At 39.5% G+C, this 20,986-nt stretch overlaps 1 protein-coding gene across 1 annotated transcript in view; it reads right to left on the bottom strand.

The window, feature by feature from the left end:
* The window catches only part of rab11fip5a (RAB11 family interacting protein 5a (class I)), a 36,298-nt gene that overhangs the window by 14,425 nt on the left and 887 nt on the right, over positions 1 to 20,986 (bottom strand). Inside the window, exon 2 of the mRNA XM_067613358.1 lies at positions 17,118 to 17,843. Within this exon, the coding sequence (XP_067469459.1) occupies positions 17,118 to 17,494 (377 nt within the window). The 5' untranslated portion in view covers positions 17,495 to 17,843. The remainder of the gene's footprint in view (positions 1 to 17,117; positions 17,844 to 20,986) is intronic.

Below are 20,986 nucleotides of genomic sequence, written 5' to 3'. Positions count from 1 at the left end.
TTTTTGAAAACATGGCTGCCTGCTTCAGCTGAGTTCAGGATTCAGGGTGGAAACAACAGGTATTAAAATAATTTAATTAATTAATACACATATTTTGACCATTTCAAATTACAAAAACAAACAAACACACACAAACACACACACATGACAAAATCAACTCTCCAAAACACTTCACCGAGTCATCAATTAGTTCAACATTGAGTGGGGTCATGAAACAATGTGAATGACTGTATTGTTACTATGAATGGGGCCAATCTGTCCTCACACAGAGTAAGAGTTTGTGTGTGCGTGTGAGTGTTACTGTGTATGTTTGGGGCTGTGTGTGGCCAGACATCCCACAATATACTTTTTTTGGGTGGGGGGGGGGGGGGGGGGGGGGGGGGGGGGGGACTCTTGTTTTTGTCATCAGACCCACTGAGCAAGAACAATGAAGTAAGACAATGATCATTTATGATTTTACAGTGACCGTCCTAAATAAATGTAACGGATTCAGACTGAAAAACAAACCGGCCCAACTGTAAATTCCTTTAATAAACAGGCAGGAGCAGTTCTTAGAAATGCTGTGCAGCAGTGGGTGGAGCGTCGCCGACGAGTTGATCGCACCATGACTCATGGGAAAATCTCATCTGGTCTGCCGTAACAGTTCTTTTTAAAAAAAAAAAAAAGATAATGACTGAGAAAAATTCCCCACTCAAACATGTGTTTGTGACACTTCGTGCTGCCAGCAGGAAGTAGTCGGTGCAGGGAGAACGACTGAAACCCAGACCTGAAACCAAGACCTGCTTTCATCTTTTAACTTCCTGCGCTGTGAAGTCATTTTCACCTTACACGTTGACCACAGTGCCTTTCTCTATTGTTTAGCGTAGGTATAATGAGTGACACATACCTGCCCAAAGATCATAATCATTATGTAATTCTTATTAAAGAGGAAAACTATTAAATGGTCAAAAATACGTGACAAAACAAACCTCACTCTGACTCCAGTGGGTCAAACTAAACTGTGAATAATGTTAAAATTCACTCGTTTACCAAACACGAACCATTGCTGAAAATAGAGTTTAAACTGTCTTTAACTGAATTTTAAATGAGTGCAATTACATGTCATTATTTGTAATGACTTTATGTTATTGTGAAACTGTGATAAGAGATCTTCAACTGTACTGACTTCAGTTTTATTTTACAAATAAACAGGATGTCAGAGAGGTTGAAGGCTAGAGGTGAAGTAGCCTAAATGCAGCTGGCAGCTACAAGATCCTGCACTGCTGGTTGATTTCACAAGAAAAACTAAATGTCATGCTGTGGAAAGTCACTAAATGTGCAGGTGTATAAAAAAAGAAAAATCATGATCAGAGATTTAAACTTAAAAGACATGAGATAAAAGCTCCTACATGAAAGAGAACAGAAACTACACCAAACCCTCTGATGTATTTACGATATGACAAACGAATCTGACACATCAACTGCATTGTTGACTTAGAAACCAGAAAGCTTTTCTATTTCCCCCACAGGACTCTTTTTCCTTTTTCTGCAAACCTACAGTATGACTATGCAGAAGCTCAAGCAGGAAATTAACACAAGTCACAAGCCACAAACAGTCCAAACAGGCTGCAGCTGGAATGTTAATTTAATTTGCCAGTCAGTTTGTCTGCTGATCTCTTTGTAGTTCACAATGTGATTTTGAAAAATGATGCGTAAATTAATATTGTGTATTAAGGTTCCCCTTATTTGTGCCAATATTGTTTGATAAATGTCATACTAAAACAATTAAAGTTGTCCCTTTATTCTGCACAGTGTATAAAACCTCTGAGAACAGCATTTGGACAACTAAAACTCTCCAAAGAAACCCAGATGAATGAAATTCTAAATTCTTGGTTTGCAGCTTTGTAAGGCAAAAATGACCCTCCGTCCTCTGCTATTAATCGTTACGTGAACTTACTGATCCTGATGAAAACTAACAGTTATGCCACATTCACATCATAGAGCACAGACCGCAAATTACAAAGCAGCCGAGTGGAACTAAACATTAATGTCAGCCTCTCGGTTATAATTCTGAGTGTGAGATATCAGGAATCTCTGGCAGCTAAAATATCTCCCACTTGGAGATAAGAACTACTGAAGAGTCAACAAACATGTGGCAAACATGGCTGTAATGGCCAGCAATGGTGGCTAAATAAAACTGAATTGAATTTAATGCTGTTAAACAGGAGCTTTATACTGGTGAGCGTGAAGTAAATTTCAAACCTTGGAAATAGTAGTTGGACAAAATAATCTTAAGGTCAATTTACTAGCTTTGACAAGAGCTTTTTCCACTCATGAATATTATGAGATGCAATTGAAAGCCCCAGGAAAAGCTATTAAGTAGACATTTTGTGTCAAAGCTAAATAGTTTGTTTGTATCTGGTTTTACAAATATGTAACATGATTAAAAAATACCTAAAATAGGACATTTATCTGGTGTGACTACAAGGCCACAAGTCTAATTTTCTGTTCTTCCTATTCTACTGATTGTGTAAATGCCGCTATTAGTATGTTAGCATCCAATGTGTGCAGTTAGCATGAAACATTTAGCAAACTAGCAAAACATAACATGCTGATGTTACATTTTTTTAATATGTCTGAAACTGATTAATTCAGTTTGAGGTATCTATGGAATAAAATTAGGGTCATATGTATTGTAGCTGTGTATCACTAGTGTTTCCCCTTGAGCGAGCGGAAGAAAAGTGACAGTGAATGCAAGCGCAGCAGAGGAAAAGGTTAGCAGGAAGTTGTCAGTCTGGCAGTAAATGTACAGTACAGATTACAGTGTGTCAGTTAATAAATGCTGTGGCTTGTCAAGACCAAAAGTGACGTCTGTTGTTTCCCCAACTGCTAGAAAAGTGAAGGGTGTTAGCTCCAAAGTTAGAAACAGTGGGTTAGCCTAACCTGAAGACACTAAGCAGAGAAATAGAGAACAGAGAAATGTGTGGCTGCTCAGTTCCCTTTCTTTTGCTCAGCAACACCATTAACACTGACCTCCATTGAAAAAACTGACAATTTAACATAATGATTTACATTTTTACTGAAACAAGTCCACATTTATCTACAAAATAAGTGCTGAATTAAACAGTGACTGCTAACGTTACTTCATTTTTAAAATATCATCCATGTTGCTTGTCCTACAGCTAAGCACAAGGTCTCTTTTAAATTGTGTATTTTTATAATGAGCAAGTTCAGAGGCTCAGAGGCTGTTCAGTTGGGCCGCCTTCAGTGGACAAGCCCCCAGAGTTTTATAGCATCCCCATTGGCTATTCAGGAGGAAGCTTCAAATATGGGACAGAAGTACTTTTACTTGTAGGTTTGATTTGTCCTCATAGACTTGATTCGTAGCTATAAACTTGGGATTCACACATACAATTGAGTTCTGTGTGAACTTTTTCCACCCACAAACAAACCTGGTATCATGATTCAATTCTTGCTTCTAGCTGTCTACATAGGAAAAAAAAGGCAGGATAATTTCCTGCTCCAGCAAAAACACTGACATAATTGTAGGCTGTAGAGAAAAGAAAAGTCATCACCATCCTGCCACCGACCTCAACTTCAGCCCTGAAAACACGGTAACACCCAAGAAGAATGCCAGTGAAAACAATTAGCTATCAAACTCCTTCACTCTGAGAATCACAAAGTGATTCTCGCAGGTGGAGCCTGAGGTCAGAGAAAGGAATGCTGATGCTTTTTATAGCTCTAAAAGGAACAACAAACATTTCATTTCCAGTAAATAGACGACAATGGAAATGTGCCACATGAACAGACATGAAAAATGTCTGCTTTTGTTGTTGTTTTCATTAGACACAGGAAATATGGCATTGGAGAAAGCACTGAAATATGCGGTATTACATTTTTTGACAAAGGCTGAATTCCTCTAATCCAGTAAGGTATTTATATTGGAGCATTTCATTCAATCAAATTCAGATCATCCAGATAAACCAAACAAATTCCTAAGATTTTTTTAAGGAGGCATCCAAGCAACACAAAGATTTTTGAGTAGACTCTTGCTAAAGGTGTCTAAAATTGTATAACAGTGCTTCTACCTCAAATGCCTGTTAGGTGTGGACTCGAATTTCACATTGATGCTCTAACAATAGTATCAGTCCTCCTCCTGACACGACAGGCAACTCCCTGTAGCCAAGGTGGGGTTCACATTCCAAACACAGCACCGGCGAGCTATGTAAGGTTGTTTTTTTTTTTTGCAAACCTACAGCTACTACTACTGTCATCATGCAGTCGACCATCCAGGGATTGCAATTTAGGGCACTTATTCTCAAAGGATCTTTCAACCATCTCCCTTCTAGCCTCAAATTTTCATATCCGAGAAGAGCACGGAGCGAAAAACCTGCACATGTGTGACTTATTTGCATTTGTGTGGTATAAAGTTGAATGATGCATAGTGAATTATAATAAGATTCTGTCCAAAATGAAAAGGTTGAGTCGTAAAGAAAAACAACACACATCTGCTTCTGCTGACTACAAAAAAAAATTCAAAAGCTGCGCTAATATCTTTTATTTTTGAAGACGATGCAAAAGAGTTTCAGGCCTATTTATGGACTGTACATGCACCTGAGTTTGTGGGTCATGTGACGCATAAACAAGTCCGACAATAACAAATGTGAATGTAAGTAAAATGACATGAGGCCTAAATACAGAAACTGCAACGCAGACAAAAGCAGCGGCCCACATCTCGAAGCCCTCGTATTCTAGCGGAGCACAGTCTGTTACTGAAGAGGACCCGCTGTCCCAAATGCATCATCCCACACAGATACCTGAATAGTACAACAAGGTTCTTACTGTAAAGCATTTTGGGCTATAGACATCCACTGAATAGCTCATGAACATCTCTGAACCACAACAATCTTCGTAATCAAAATGTTCTGCCTGATTTTTTAGGATTTGTGGGAGTCTACATAGAATTCATCTTTTCATAAACAAACCCATTCCAGAGCTGCAGAGCATAACTGCATATCTGCTTCCCCATCTTGCAAAAACAGGAAATCACAACACTCCACCCCAACCCAGCATGACACTGTCTCCTCATCCACCCCCCCTCCTCCTTCCCTCCCTCCTCCCTCCCTGATCCACTGAGGAGTAGACAGGAAAATTCACTCTTCCAGAAGTCTTATTCTAGGCTTCGGCTTACAAAGTATATGTCTTCCGTGGAACGAGTCGATCCCCAGAAACCACCCTTCAAGGCAGGACAGGGCTGAAATTACACAAGACAAGTAGGCTATCAACCTATTTTATCCAGCATCAGTCTCTGTGGGGCTGCGTGAGCCTGGGTGGTATCAGTGCCAGACAGAAGAGACTCTCTTCGAAATAAAACTGGTGCCAAGGGCGCAGGATCAGTATCAACTGTGGAATTTAGCAATCCCCTTGATTCACCAAACACACTGGTATTTAAAGTTATTTTTTGCTCATTGCTCTGAGATACACTTCTTTTTCTCCCCCAGAGGAGTCAGAGGGGTTTTCCAACGGCTCAAAGTACACTGGACATGAAAGCTTTTATACTAACAATTAAAAAAAATAGCACACCTTAAACCTCCATGGTTGTTCTCAGCAAATCCTAATTGAAATCACCAAATGCTGTAATTTTTCCAAAGAATAGTCAGATAAAACCCTGTTATCCATCATATTTGTGTAACTTGTAAGGAACAACGAACCCAAAGAGAATTATCACCCAACTTTGAGGTTTAGCCTCTTTCAGCTCCTTGTTTTGGTCTTACAGCCCGTGACTTTACTGTTTTTGTTCACTCTCACCGCTCTAATCAGAGTCAATTCCAGCAGGCATCTGTTTTCAGGGAAAAAGCTCTAAAAACCTACTTTATGCTCCCTGCCACACAGAACAACAGACAGACAAAGTTAGCGACTAGCTAGTGAACGTAGTGGAGTATTTAGCCGCTAAAGATCCAGATATTTCCCTCAAGAGTTGATGAAGGTCTAAACAGAACTAAAAGGAAAGAGATTCGGTGTCTCGCCTATTTTTTCTGGTTCTCAGCAAAACTAGACAGTGAAAAGGATCCCTTGATCGTTATATTGACATGATACCAACGTTGCACCTTTCACTATAGTTTCAATCTGTAGAATATGTCACAGACATGAAAAAAATATAAAGTGTTGCCTCTCTGGCAGGGAACTCCAGCGCAGAGAGTTAGTGACACACTGAGCTTCATTTCTCGGCTTCTGCTCGTTTTCTGTGATATAAGTTTAAAGTCTGTTTGACCTGCTTCCAGGTGGAGATTTGCTGTTCTTATTTTCTTTATTTGTTGTCAGTTTCCCTCCTGACACTTAGTTTGGAGTTGTGTGTTTGCCTTGTTTTGGGATCTTGGTGTCGTCGTGGAGGGATATTCTTCACTTGGAGCGGTGACAGCAGGGCTTTAACTGGCGGAATAATCAATATAATCAATTAAAAAAACCCAGAGAGGATGTTGCTGACACAGAAGTAGCCCCAACCAGACCCCACCATGCCCATGCTTTCATCTCACATATTATTATTTATTTTTCACAATTGAGCACACGCTTCTGAACCTTTTCCAGTCTAAACTAAATCTAAATGAAATTTAGAATGAAATGATATGAAACATTATATTTTTGACGGCTATTATCAAAGTCAAACGCAGTTCAACAACACACGTGCTATGCAGGTAGAGGTAGGCTGTGTTTCCTGAGCGTTTCACAATATTCAACATACTGCAAGGACTGAAACCTTGATGTTATTGTTGATTAAACCACGTCATCCTCCTGATCCATTGCTATTATCATTAACAGGTAATACAGCAGATGAAGTTTTCTATTAAAAACACCTTTATGAACCTAAATCATGAGCATCTCACACAAAAAAGCAGAAATTAAGATTTTGGTGCCAGCTAAGGACATGGGGGTAAACATAATACACCTCAGCAAGTACCAAAATATGGACTCACAAGCATTAGATCTTTGATAAACGTAATTGCGCTCTTAAAGGATTCAATCTCAGATTCACTGGGCTGAGCCGTCTCTTGCCAGCTGATTCAACATGCTGATTTGGCAGAATAGTCACTAACAAGGTCCAAAATAAAGCCAACAGTGCTGGACATACTGCAAAAACTACTGAATGCAGTCAAAGACGCCCATTAGCGGCAGACTATCGACCTGACGTATGATGCTCCTTAGAGAAGATGCGAGGCAGGTAAGTGGAAGGTATTTCGTTTGAGCTGCCAAGTGAACACTTCCTGTTACATCTCTTTTAATGAAGTAGGCCAACAAACCCTCCAGGAGGAATGCTGCTGGTAATGTGGCCTGGAGTTCTGCCTCGTCAGCAGAAATAGCTGCGAGACCCAAACCACATTCCACATCTGGATGTGATGAGCTGTAACCTTACCACCAATTTTCCTTATAATACTTTCACACAACTGAGCATTCTATCTTAAAAACTACACATCCTCAGGCACACATTAACAATCAGTGATAGAAAACCTTCTGTAAATACAAGCCACAGTTGTACAGTATATTAAAAATGTGAAAAAAAACAAGTTAGGATTCAGTTTTAAACAACTGCTAGAGGACTGAGGACCATAAATGACTTGATCGAATAAGTATCAGCTAGGAATGCTCGCATATAAAATTGTTTGAGGAGTAAATTGTATTTATTTACTGTCCTATAAAACCAGCTAATTAAGTTTTTATGTCACTTTAAGTACAGCTGTTGGCCAAGATTACAGATAGAAATTTGAGTAGTTAAACATTTTGATGAACATTTACTGAAAGTCATCTGAAAATTACAGAAAATCAGAGACCTCATGAGTCATTTTCTGACTTTTTTTTTTCATGATAGCAACATGAAGGAAAACCTGCGTATCCCCTTGAAAATATCTGACTGACCGCCTATGAAAATTTTTTTGCTGAGTAATGCTATGGTGTTGAAAAGCCATTGAAGCAGGGCTGAGAATTTAAAATGCATTAGACAGAAGTATTAAGCAAAGATACAACAGTCAATGAGCATAAGTAGATCACCTTAAAGCAGCCGCAAAGCATCCGAGAATAAGGCTATTATGGTCTGTTTGCTCCCAAAGACTGCAGCAAATAATAGAGTGTAATCAACTTGCAAATGAGTTCTACTGGACTGTGCTCTTTTAATACAAGGCCATCTTTTGTGAAGTTCAAGGCCAATTTCTGGAATTTAAAAAAAAGGCAGATTCTTGTAAACATTGTTTCCAAATGCTTCTGTCTGCAAAAGTGTCAAGCTATGTGGGAGTGTAGATAATATGTGGGTTTCTCTATTTTAACAGATTTTACTCATCAAACTACAAATTTATGTTCCACAACCACAAGCTAAATCTCTTACATAGTGACTGACACATTCAAGGAAATGTCACAATCGTTAAAGTGAGTTTAGCATTCAAATAATCTTTATGGACGACACAAAATGAGACAAAAGTCTGACATTTTACATACAAAACATGAACTAAAACTATTTCTTTCCAACTCTACCAAGGATTTTTGGTCTGGAGGCCATATTGAAGGACGACTAAAGCGTGACTTTGCTCGCTCAACACAATTCAATACACAGAAACTAAGTGCTGATATTGACTGAAGTTTGGTTAATTCATCACTGATACTTTGCGAGCAACCAAGCTTACATTTTGTAAAACACAATTAATCCAATATCTGAATGATTGAGTCTCACTACAAACCAACTGACATTATTTTATCCCTCGAACGTCCTTAATTTCCCCATCACATCAAGAGTAATTAGCCTATTCATTAAAAACCCACAGTTATAAATAGTCTGTATCAGTGTGCTGGGTGTTTGAGGGATATGCTAATGGATTGATTCATAGATGCAGTGGGAGTAAAGGGGATTTTTTAAAGCTGTTTATGCATTGTTTAGAGATATGTGGGCTGTTTATGTAATGTACATATAAATGTGATTTAAATTCATTTAAAAATGGTACTTGTTCTTTTTCTTTAAAAGTAAAGACAACAAGCCTCTTTATAAATCCTCAAACTGTGAAATGAGTGGTTTTGAGACTTGGATTAATTTTAGAATTAAAAAGTAAGCATTAAAAAAAATGTGGTTACAGTGATTAAACAGTAAACTTATTTAAATTCATCTTTACCATTAATAACTCCCTTTGCTATTTACCACAAATAACTAAGGATGACTGGAATCAATTTAGAATAAAGTTATTTTAATGAAAAAGCTGTTTATAGAATTTATCCAGTTATCATTTATTGCAGTTTGCAAGGAAGAAGACCTGGGCAGCTAAAAGTCACAGTCCTCTAGTTAACACCTGATCTGTGGAATTGCTAAATCTAGAAAAAACTAATGGTGACTAGTACTAGTATCTCTTAAAGGGGGCATAACATGCTTTTCTGTCATTTATATACAGTTATAATGTTGGATGTTTATGTTAAACATGGTCAAACTTCCAAAACTTGAGGTGAACATATGTAAAAATGTCACCTTCAAGTCAAAAGCCAGGGATTCAGCTTGCTGTGAATGCTCTGTTTGCAAAGTTACCTCCACTTCCCCATCAAATTGTTATCAGACTGTACACTCATGACCACAACAGGCCGTCTGTTCCATAACCTGTGTTGCTAAGGCTGTTAACGTTGTCCAAGTTTGTATTTTGAGTAAAAAAACGAGAAAAAGAATCAAAATTCAACTTCATTAATATTGTTTGTTTACGTAACGAATCAGAACAGTGGGCTCAGAGGGGGCCCTTAAAGAGACAGGAGCTAAAACGGCCTGTTTCGGACAGAGGCTGAACTGACGGGCTGCATAAAGGGTCAGTATAAGATAAATAAGGAGTTTTTTGAACTGTAAATCATGCAAAGTTATTCCAGTAGAGCCCCAGAATATAAATATAGACCTGGAAATGTGGATGTTATGCCCCCTTTAACAATAACTGCTTTGCTTATATTATCATTCTGGCTAATTAGCTAGCAAACATAAGACAAGACAGTTTAGACTGCTGTGTCACAGTGACCTAGATCTAGAAACAATTTGTCTGAACCTCATCTGGCTGTTCTGCTCTGATAAAAACACTGGTAGAATGTCTTTAACCTAAACCACAGTAATCATTTGAATGTGTCTTCTCTTATTAACTCCATTGTACCTCCTTGATAATGCCAGAGGGGCTGCTGGGAGATTAGTGATGCAACTGCAGAGCCTCTACATGACTCAGGAATATAGGATAGCAACAATATGAGTAAAATGTGGGATGCTGTATATCCTGCTGCCTATGAAAACGTTTTTCACATGAGTTAATCTGATAAAGCCCTGTAGAAAATTGTTTTCAAAACGCAGAGCCACATTTATATTATCTAGGATGACTTGTCAGGTTACACTGTTATGTAACCTACAATGTCCATTAGACTATACTCTCCCTAGGCTGCAGCTACTAGCAGAGGATTTTTCTGGATGTGCATCACACTCACACACACACAGACACAATCAGTCAGACACACACACACACACACATGCACGCACACACACACACACAGAGTCTTTCTTCCTCACTCAGCAGATGGAGGTTCAGTTCTCAGTAACACTCAGGCCTGAAACAACAGAGGTTTGCTTTCTATAGATACGCAACATGGCAGTGAGCCTGAGACAGCAGTGTAATAGAAAGGAGGGGTTGTAAAATACTAAATCTAACATCTAAATCATAACATCAGCACTGCAAGAACCACCCAGCCGATATCGTGAATCCTTGACCTGCAGGAAAAAAAAGAGCTGAAATTTTACATGATCCTCTTGGGAAGAATTTTGATTATGAGGGCAAAATGTATAAGTTCCATATCCACCCAAAGAGCACTGCAAAAGGATTTCTTTTGTTAATAACGTGGGTTGCTTGCTAGCTTTCGTCCACAGTGTGCTAATCTGACAGTGTTTTGTGTAGCTTCCTCCTGACAGACCCTGTAGGGGAATTTACCCAACGCCCACCTTTCCTGGAATCTGCCCTGCACTGATAGTTCAGCATGCAAATGCATCAAGGCCACTGCATCCTCCCATGCCACCCATTTGAGGGCAACTGAAAGTTGCTGAGTAAAGATCAGACACATCTGGGGACATTCTTTGAATAACACAAACATACGGCTGTTCTGCTACTATAACTGCTAATCTGTGAGCCCAAATATATGCTTAGCACATTAGTTATTCATAGTGTTTTTGTCTCATCATAAGACTGCAACCTCCTACTGTTTATTTCATTTTTAATAAATTATTTAGTCAGTCTGTAAGATGTCAGAAATCTTCATAATCTCCCAGAGACCTAGTTTTGAAATTGCTTGTTTTGTTCATGGTTAATCAGTTATCAAAACTGTTTTTTTGCTGATCAACTAAGCAATTAATTGACTAATAATTTTATCAATACCTATTGGTGGGATATGCAAGTCACAAGTCTTGGCAACTATTGTGGTAACTGATTAATCATTTAAGTCATTTTTAGCCATGTTAGCAGCATGGCTTTAGGGATGGCAATGTCAGATTGTTGGTCAGTCCACCATTTTGGTCCAGACTGAAATTTTTCAGACATTCATGGTGCCCAGAGGATGAATACTAATGATTTTGGTAGTCGTCCAAATCATTAAATCATTAGCGCTACTTTTTCTGCCAGCCAAAGTTTTCACTTCCTGTGAAATATCTCGATATCTACTCTGGTTGGCACAATATTTTGTACAGACATTTATAGATCCCAGAGGATGAACCATAATCCTCTTTGGTGAGTTTCCTCTTGTGCCACCAAGACGTTGACATTTGCATTTTTGAGGGAAACGTCTCCACCATTATCGGATGGATTTTCATGAAATTTGGTCCAGACATTCATGGTCCTCAGAGGTTGAACCCCTCTGACTTTGTTGATCCCCTGACTTTTCCTGCGAAGCACCATTGTGTCCTAAATACCCTAAAAGTACAGCCTCACACAGCAGGTAGTGTGGATGTAGAGTCAGAAGTCTGTTTAAATTTGTCAAGTCATATGATTCATGACTCCAGTCCAAGTCATGTGACTCGAGTCCACACCTCTGGTTTAATCATCACTGTTTCTTTCAAGATCTGATGTGCGGAATAAACCTCCCCGACATCCAACATAACCACATCCAGATTCAAACCTCATCCTTCATTCCCCCCCCTGACTGTGACTGGAACATGCTGATTCAGAAGTACACTGTACTGAAAGTGATGAATTCTTCAGAGGATAAAACATGTCTGAAGTTTGGTAAAAAAGGCCCATTTCAACCTGCCATATCTTCATTTGATGAAAAATATGACCCAGAGCACTATATCACCAAGAAGCCGCCACCTCCTGTAAAGGCCTTTATAAATATTAGAAGTTGCAAAGTGAAAGAGGTTTGGCAGGGCCTTGGCCAACACACATTTCGGTTACAACCTCTGCAATAATAAATGTAACACTACTGTCACTGAAAACCCAGTGAGTGCATTTTCTGTGTTATTAAATGAAATATTACATGGTCATCTGTGCGTAGAGTGACTTTAATAAACCTTCACACCTCATCTTAATCATTTGTTGTTGCTTTGTTTGTGTTCAGGTGCGTTTCTTTTAAAAAGCACTTGTTTTTCTTTCCTCCATCTCGTCTGAGCAGCTTATTGATTGCACTTATTCTTTCTCTGCGTTTTTATTATCAGATTTTACGGCCAGCATTCATCTCTCCTTCTAGGTTTTATCACCAGCTCTCCTTAAACAAAACGACAACCTTGAAGAACCTATTATTATTCTATCACGAGAGCCTCGAGATAACACATATCACACAGCTTTACATTAGGGGTGTTGCTGGGAACAGCCCAAAACCACACATCATTCTAAAGTGTAAATATACTGTAACAGTGCAACACTGTACAGCTCCGTGTTGTTTCGAGCCAGTCTCCATCTGGTTCACAGTTTTCAGAGACGAGAGAAAGTGAGATCATCCGTTTCTACTTGTGAATGTTTATCTTCTGATCTCTATATTAGGAAAAAATGGCCTTTGTGAATTAAAATTATTGCTGCAGAAATTGCGTTTTTTTTATTGGGGGGGTTGTGGTTTTTAGATTGCTTTTGGGTTGTTTTGAGGTGCTATAAAGGTTATTTCTAGAATGACATCTTTTACATGATTGTATTTAAAACTGTATTCATCATTTTACAATCCCACTTCTGTCTAATTCTGATTTGTGCAATATTTTGTGTTGTCTGTTACTATTGAAAAAGACATTTTTGATGTCAACAAGGCTTTCCTGGTAAAATAAAACATTTGATGCTACCGAAAGGCAAAATGACTGCTGTGTCATCACTATGGCTGGGCATTGAATCTCAATACTTTACTGAATTAGGTCTGCAGCTTGGGCCAGGTAATATGGCTGAAATCAATATCACAATATTTATAAGAACTTCTTTCCTGCTTTTGATATACATTATGATGTGGTGAATATCAGCAAAATTGCATATAATCAAACTGATTGTGGTTTAATATGGTTTAATAGTGAAAGCTAGCAGTCTCTGTTACTGATATTACTTGATGTTAATCATCCTTTTTGTTAATTTTATACTGTATTATATTTAAAGTGCTTGTACAACTGTTTGTATTAAGACAATTTTCATTTTGTTTCATTACTTCCGTTGTCGTCATTTCATATCATTATGAAAACACTGGTGCATTTGCAGAAGTTGGCTTGGGTAAGTTTTGTAGAAAAACAGTCATATGTGGTAAGCTAATGCATTAAAGTGACACTATGTAACTTTTGAAAGAAACAATAGCACACTCATAACATTCTTGCACCATCTAACGTTACACTAATGACCAATAAAATGCACTGTTGCTCAATTCAGGACACTCAGGGGTTTTATTGCTACTGCCTTACTTGGTCTGGTATGTGCAGTAGCTCCTAGTGGCTAATGCTAGCTAATGTTAGCTCATTTTAAATACATATTGCTGCATAAGAAATATTCCTGAGTCAGTTCACAAACATTTTAACTCTTCTTTACTTGTGCTACTGTTACTGTACACTACATTTTTTCATTTACCATTATCCCATAATTGCTGCATGTGGTCACTGTGCAGTAAAAGATACATTTCTAACCTAAAAAAACACATTATGAGTAAAAAATCTTGGTATTGGTACAAAACCTCGGGCATCATGTTGGCATTGGTATGAAACATTTTGAATGATACTCATGCTGCCCAACTCATTATTGACTGAGGTGTGACCAAAGTGCAACAAGTTCAGCCCACAGACAGCAGCACAATAACAACTGTCTTTACTTAAAAAATGTTAAACTAATGGAATAACGTTGTTCACAATATCAGAGCCACACTGCTTGTGTTTAGAGCTCAAAGACATGACATAGTGCAGATTTTGCACTTGTCACATGTACAATGTATTTGGCTGACATTTCAGTTTATCAATCAACATTAAGCCGGGTTTAAAAGCTTACTGACAACTTAAACGGCAGGGAGATTGTGACTGGGTATGGTTTAACATCTAATACTGTAGCACTAGCATCACGTAGCATGAGAACAACATTCTCCTAAAATAATGTTTATATTCTGTCGGACGTTCTTTGTCCAACCAAGGATGTTTTTTGAGGAGCATAAACATATACAAGCTGTGCTCGCCATAGGAAGCGTTGCTATTGACCAGCCCAGATTCACTGAATACCACATGGAGACATTGAATGTACCAAGACACCAAACTGCTGACACATCACCATCACAAGCTGACTCTAACCTTCAAGTGACCAGCTTCAACAGGGGCCATCAGGAGGAGACTGGTTCCCCTTTCATCTCACATTCAAAAGGTCTATCTGAGTGAAAGAACAGTCGAGTCAGCTGGTAGTCATTTCTATCAATCTTCAAAAAAAAGGACACAGAAATGAAAAGATGGTGAGAGGAACATTCGTGTTCATCATCTAGACAAAATGTTCAATCTGCGCTCAGTCAACAGGGGGTCAGGCTGGCGGGACAAGCTGTCATATGAGCAGGGACGCTTGAGATTATGTAAAAATTGGGATTAATACAAGAGTGATGTTACTTGAAGGACAAATTCACCCAAAAATCAATTTGGGACTCGGCAATGCCAAAATCTGATGATTGGTGGTGTAATTTATCTTTATCAACAAATGTCTGGGAGTATGTAAACAAAGATGAAGCAGAGTAATTATACGCACGTATGTAAACAAAGTGCCATCGCATCTCAGTGTACTTTGAGAGCAGGAAATGTTTTAGCTATCTAAAACATCAACTGGAAATGTTTCTAAATCAAATAAATCAGATCTGGTCCAATTTTGGTTTAAACTGGTGTGAGCGGAGGGTCACAGGGTGTCGTCCTTTCCACGTTCAGTAAAGATCCACCAGGTCCTGACTTCAAAAACACTTAAAATACTTCAAAGTTTCGCTGTGCAACACATCTATGGGTGTTTCGTTTTGTATTTTTCATACAGACACCTTTTTGATTGTCCTAAAGAGACGTCCTCCGCACATAAAAATCAACATCATTGCACATTATACGTTTTTAACTGTTTAGCAATGATGTGAGCTTTATCTGGGTTAATAAAAGTTACGAAGCGTTTATTATTGAGTCACCTATCTTCATCATGAACGTATTATCTTCAAACTTTTGATCATTTATGTTTAATATGAGCGAAGCATCATCTCATGTGAATACCTCAGCTCTCAACACCACGAGAGTTGAGAGCTGAGGATCTACTGCGCCTCTTCGCTGAGTAGTTTGTAAAGCAACAGAAACAAGAGGACAGAAACGGAGCAGAAATAATGCGAAGGGTAAGTTTCCTTTTATGTTGGCAAGTACTATCATGCAAATGTTGATGAAGAATTAAAAGATTTAGGGCCTCTGTTTTCCTGACGAGGACTGTCAGCGACTGTTTACATCCTGGAGTTAGCATTAGCATTAGCATTAGCCTGCTCAAGCTACAGTGAAAACTGGAGAAAAGTGCATCAGATGGAATTAAAAGAGTTAAAAGTTCAAACTGTTAGATTACATACAAGAAGCTGTACTTTTGATGATCATCTTTTTCTATTTATCCAAATAATATACTGTTGCACGTCAATATGCATATGTCTTGTATTAACTAAGATACTTGTGTGTTAGCTTATATATCATTTATTATCAGGATTAAGTGTAGCATATTAAGTTGTTAATCTGGACATAAAGCTGCTGAATACAAACTGTGTAAATAAGCTTTAGCAGAAGAGGCCCATTGATGATGGTGATGACATATTTCAACGTTGCTGGGACGCAGACATGGACACAACTTCCATTTTAAAAGTATTTTTGAACCATTACGGGACGTCTTGATTGGACATTCAAACAACTGTCATTCAGCATCTCAGTGTTTGCTAACATTAAGGGAAAGTTGGTGCACCAACAAAACCACGGTTATTGTTTACCACTAAATAACACAGGAAATCACATACTGGTCATAAATAAAACTTATCTGAAGGTGGAAATCCCATCTAAGATTTGGCAAATGTTTAAGCTGAACCTATGCATCATGAAACTTCTTTACAGCCAGGCCTGTCCTACAGCTGCTGGGCTTCTGTAAAACAACATGTTATGCTAAAAATACCTTGAAGCTTTCGGATCATGATACTGTCAGATAATCCCTGGAATTGGGACAGGCAGTAATCCCCCTGCTCTACGTCATGCCTCGGCTATTGGGCAACAACATTTTGAGAACCTTCAACAAAACAAACAAATCAAACCATGTGGTTGACCCCCTGGAGGAGGAGAAAGTGAGGTTTCTAGAAGGTCTGGTTTCAGGGGGAAACCTTAAGCTTCAGTTTTGCTCTGTAGTGGTCAGATGTGCTCGGAGTTAGTTTGATATCTGTGGGAGGAGGGAGGGTGTGTCTGCAGGGCCCTGATGCAGCACCAGAAATGTGACAGCTGTATTTTTACCTCAGAATAAACTGTGTAGCAACTACAAAAGAACAAAAACACCCTGATGAGTTCAATGAACATGGGAAAACAGATGAAGCTGCTGCAGATAAAGCCACATGCATGCAGCTGATCACATAGTAACCCTCATCTACATGCTGAAACCACACACACACACACACGCACATACGTATAGACAGTGAACTGATTAACCTACTCGTTTTTCAGGCATCTACTTTCGTGGAACACCTTATCCAGCTGGATCACCGCCTGTCCGAGGAACACGTCGAGCCCGATGAGCGCCCGGTGCATCACGGTGAGGATGAGTTCGCTGCTCGCGGCCGGGTATGCGCTCCGCCCGCCTCTCTCCAGCACGCCGGGCTGCAGCTCGAAGCAGCACTCCTCCCTCCAATCCGGCTCGGTGGTCTTCTCCACCACGCAGGTCGAGTATTTCTCCTTCCCCAGCTGGATGATGGTGTACACGTCGCTGGTACCGTGCTTGCCCTTGCCCCGTAATCCCCTGCCTCTTAGCACCGTCACCTGAACGTGTGTCGGTACCCATTTCTGGTCTTCGTCTACGGTTAGCGAGGACATGTCCCCCCCTCCAGACAGACCGAGCGACCTGCCGCGCACACCCGAGACGAGGCGAGGCAAACGCCGGGGAGAGGTGGTGGTGGTGTCCGCCGCTTCCTCCCTGCTCTGGGTGTGAACAGTCACATCAGCTCCGGGGTTGGCGGGCTGTGCCGCATTATGGCTGTCTGTTGTCTCTGCAAAGTTGCCGTGGTTGCCGGTTGTTTTGTGCCCTGGCCGCTCTTACGTCTCGCAGCAAGTCTGCTCTGCGGCAGCAGCAGCGTCCGTCCCCGCACGGCGCGTCCCTGCCTCTCTCCTCCTGCCGTATGGGCCTCTCTGCGGGCAGCGACGTCACGCCTCTGTCCTCCTTCTTCTGCAGGACAAGGAAGTTCAGCACCGCCACAACACATGGGCTTTATGTACACAGACTACAATACACAAATGTGCTGGAATGTAGGGTGTAATATCTCTGTTTTCCCTCGACTTATACCCATCCAGATCAACAGCACTCCTCCCAAAAAAAAGAAAGGAATGTAAAACTCGTTTCTATTTGGCTGTGGTGATTGTCCACGTTGCACCAATAAAGGCCTCTGAATTATAATCTATAAAAACATGCCGTAGTTGAAAGGCATGGACTACATGAAAGCCAAATGAGGCTTTCATGTTGTTGTTTTTTTTTAATGCAGTTTCAAATAAACCCCACATCCTCACACAACACTTGCAATGTGTTGATAATGTGTGAAACCTGAGATGCATCAGTCTCACACTGATGTGTTTGTGTGTGTGTGTGAGTGTGTGTATAATATTGAACGTATACAGTGGTGAAAAAGTATTCATAACGTTTCAGATTAAGTAAAAGTCCTGCATGAAGTATTAACAGCAAAATGTAGCCTACTTAAAGTATTCTAGTAAAAGTACTCGTTTCATCCCTCTGACTGATAATACTGACTAATACTGAAGCATCAGCGTTAGAGCAGCATGTTACTGTTGTAGCTGCTGGAGGTGGAGCTAGTTTCAACTACTTTATATACAGTTAGCTAGTTAAGTCTAGTGGTTCCCAACCTAGGGGTGGGGCCCCTCCAAAGGGTCAGCAGATAAATCTGAGGGGTTGTGAGATGATTAATGGGAGAGGAAAGAAGAAAAAACAAAGTTCTGATACACAAATCTGTTTTCAGTTTTTGGACTTTTTCTCTAATCTTTGATTTTTGGTGAAATATTGGATCATTTGAACATTAATTGAAATGAAACCATGTGAGAAGTTTAGAGGGAAAAATCACTATTTGGTGGAGCTGTTAACAACTCATAGACATGTGAAATGTGACCCCGACTACACACTGCTTTTTGTAAGACGTCAAAAGCCAAAAAGGTTTGAAACCACTGGTTTCATCTTTAACTATGTGTTGTATTTTAAAAGCTTGTTATATTATCCATTGTGTCAAATCTTCATCTGAAAAGTAACTAAAGCTGTCAGATAAATGTAGTGGAGTAGAAAGTACAATATTTCCCTCTGAAATGTAGTAGAGTGGAAGTATAAAGTAGCATCAAATGGAAATATTCAAGTAAAGTACAAGTACCATTAAATCGTACTTGAGTATAGTACTTGAGTAAATGCACTCAGTTACTTTCCACCATATAAACTGTACATGTTTTCATAAATCTAGACTAAGCTGGGCCTAGTTTTTATTTTGGAAGGAAATTGAAAGAAAACTGACAAAACCGTCCCAACTCAAGGTCTAATTACTATCTTTTCCCAGAGCTTTCAATTGCATTACATGGTTTTTATCTGCAGAGTTTACTCAGTTGTCATGGAGACGGATCTGTTAACATGCAAACTTAGTAGCTGTTATAATTTCATCCACAGCACTTTTCAGGCTTCTGCCTGTGGTGGCTTGACAATCAGTCATCACCTTGGAAAAAGGAGTTTGACAAAACAATCTCATCTCAAGGTCCACTCAGTAGCTTTTAACCGTATCACATGGTCATCATCAGTGTATTTCTGATTGATTTTCTTTATCTGGACAATTTTTAGAAGATACGCAGACTTTTGCCACCTTTTATGATCCTGATATATCTCCTAGGATGTTAAACTCTGCACCTTTACAACACATTTACCCAGTGAAGATGTACTGCAGCCTTTGTTCTCTGTGAGTGGATCTGCTGATTCTGTTGTATACGTGGAGGTTAAATATACAGCAACATACAGTTCCTTAAAGCTCTGCCAAATGTCTCAAACAGAGTAATTGGCAGCCATTTTTGCTATTTTCTTGCAATAACTTCACTAGTTTTAGCTTCCTCTGTTTCTGAGCATAAAGTCCACACCCTAAATTTGAATTATCAGTAAGTTAGGTGACAACCAAGAATCAGTTCCCTATTATTAAAAAAACACGTTTCAGTTTCTACACACTAACGTCTCGCTTCACGTCATGCAAACCTGCAAACCTTGTAGCACTTGTGTGAATAAATGTAACCTGCACTGGCTATTAAAACATGTAAACTAACAACAAGGAGCAATTGGTTGTTCTCTTTTCTTTCTTTTACACTTTTAGGTCACGTTTTTTGTCTCGGATTGCATTTATATTGTTGGCAAATCACTTTGTTTTTGATATTACCATTACAACCATGGACTGTGTGGTGCAGCGGGTTAAAGATGAATCTATGAAGCTTAATATGACTGTCATTCACTCTGAGTTCTTCAGCAGCACTGCAGGCAGCATATTCTGGATGAAAAGAACCAATGGCCACGACATTAAGTCAACCACATATTGAGATATTTTTGGTACATCCTGTCAGTCTTCTCACATGATGACTGGGCTATATTAGTGGTTTCCAGTACATGACAGCAAACATCATGATAGCTGATTATCACATGTTGCAGAGTTTTTCTTAAATAATTCACTTCGGTGTACAGCTTATAGGAAAAGATGAAACTGTTTCCCTGAAAGTCAAGTTCTCTGTCAGCGCTGCCTTATATTTGTCACATAGGCTATTTGATTTGTTCGTGTCCTTGTGGTTGCTTATGTCAAATGTCAAGCTGTTTCCTGTCTTCAGCTCTTTCTTTTTTTAAAATCCGCAAACTAGTACTCTTGTTCTCTCTCCTCCTGGTTTTGTTTTTGTCCCTCCCTCTCTATGAAGACCCTGTTCGCCTCTCGCCAGCTGTCAAAGTGAAGAAGAATTCGTTCCCAGTTGACTTGCCCTCGTTCAGCCCGGCTGAACTTAGCTGACCTGCTGCTGTGAAAGTCCTCATATGACCCGGGATGCGTGTGAGGTTATGTCCGCCATGGGAGTGACTGATGGGAGGAGTGGGCCAGTTAACGTTGCTGCTGGTGTTGGTGATGTAGCGCTGAACTGTGCACAGATTACATGTGAGAAAATCAATAAGTAGTGAAGAATTTGCCACTGCTTGACCAGAGGAAAGTGGATGCCCTTTACTATACTTGTACTTCATATCCGAGCCTGTTTATTGACAAACAGTTTAAAGGGATAACTCATTTAGATTAAGAGTTCTTAATTGGTTAA

The sequence above is a fragment of the Thunnus thynnus genome, chromosome 16 (genome assembly GCF_963924715.1).
Source record: "Thunnus thynnus chromosome 16, fThuThy2.1, whole genome shotgun sequence".
Classification (NCBI taxonomy): Eukaryota; Metazoa; Chordata; class Actinopteri; order Scombriformes; family Scombridae; genus Thunnus; species Thunnus thynnus.
This window is presented reverse-complemented; position numbering and strand designations above follow the sequence as displayed.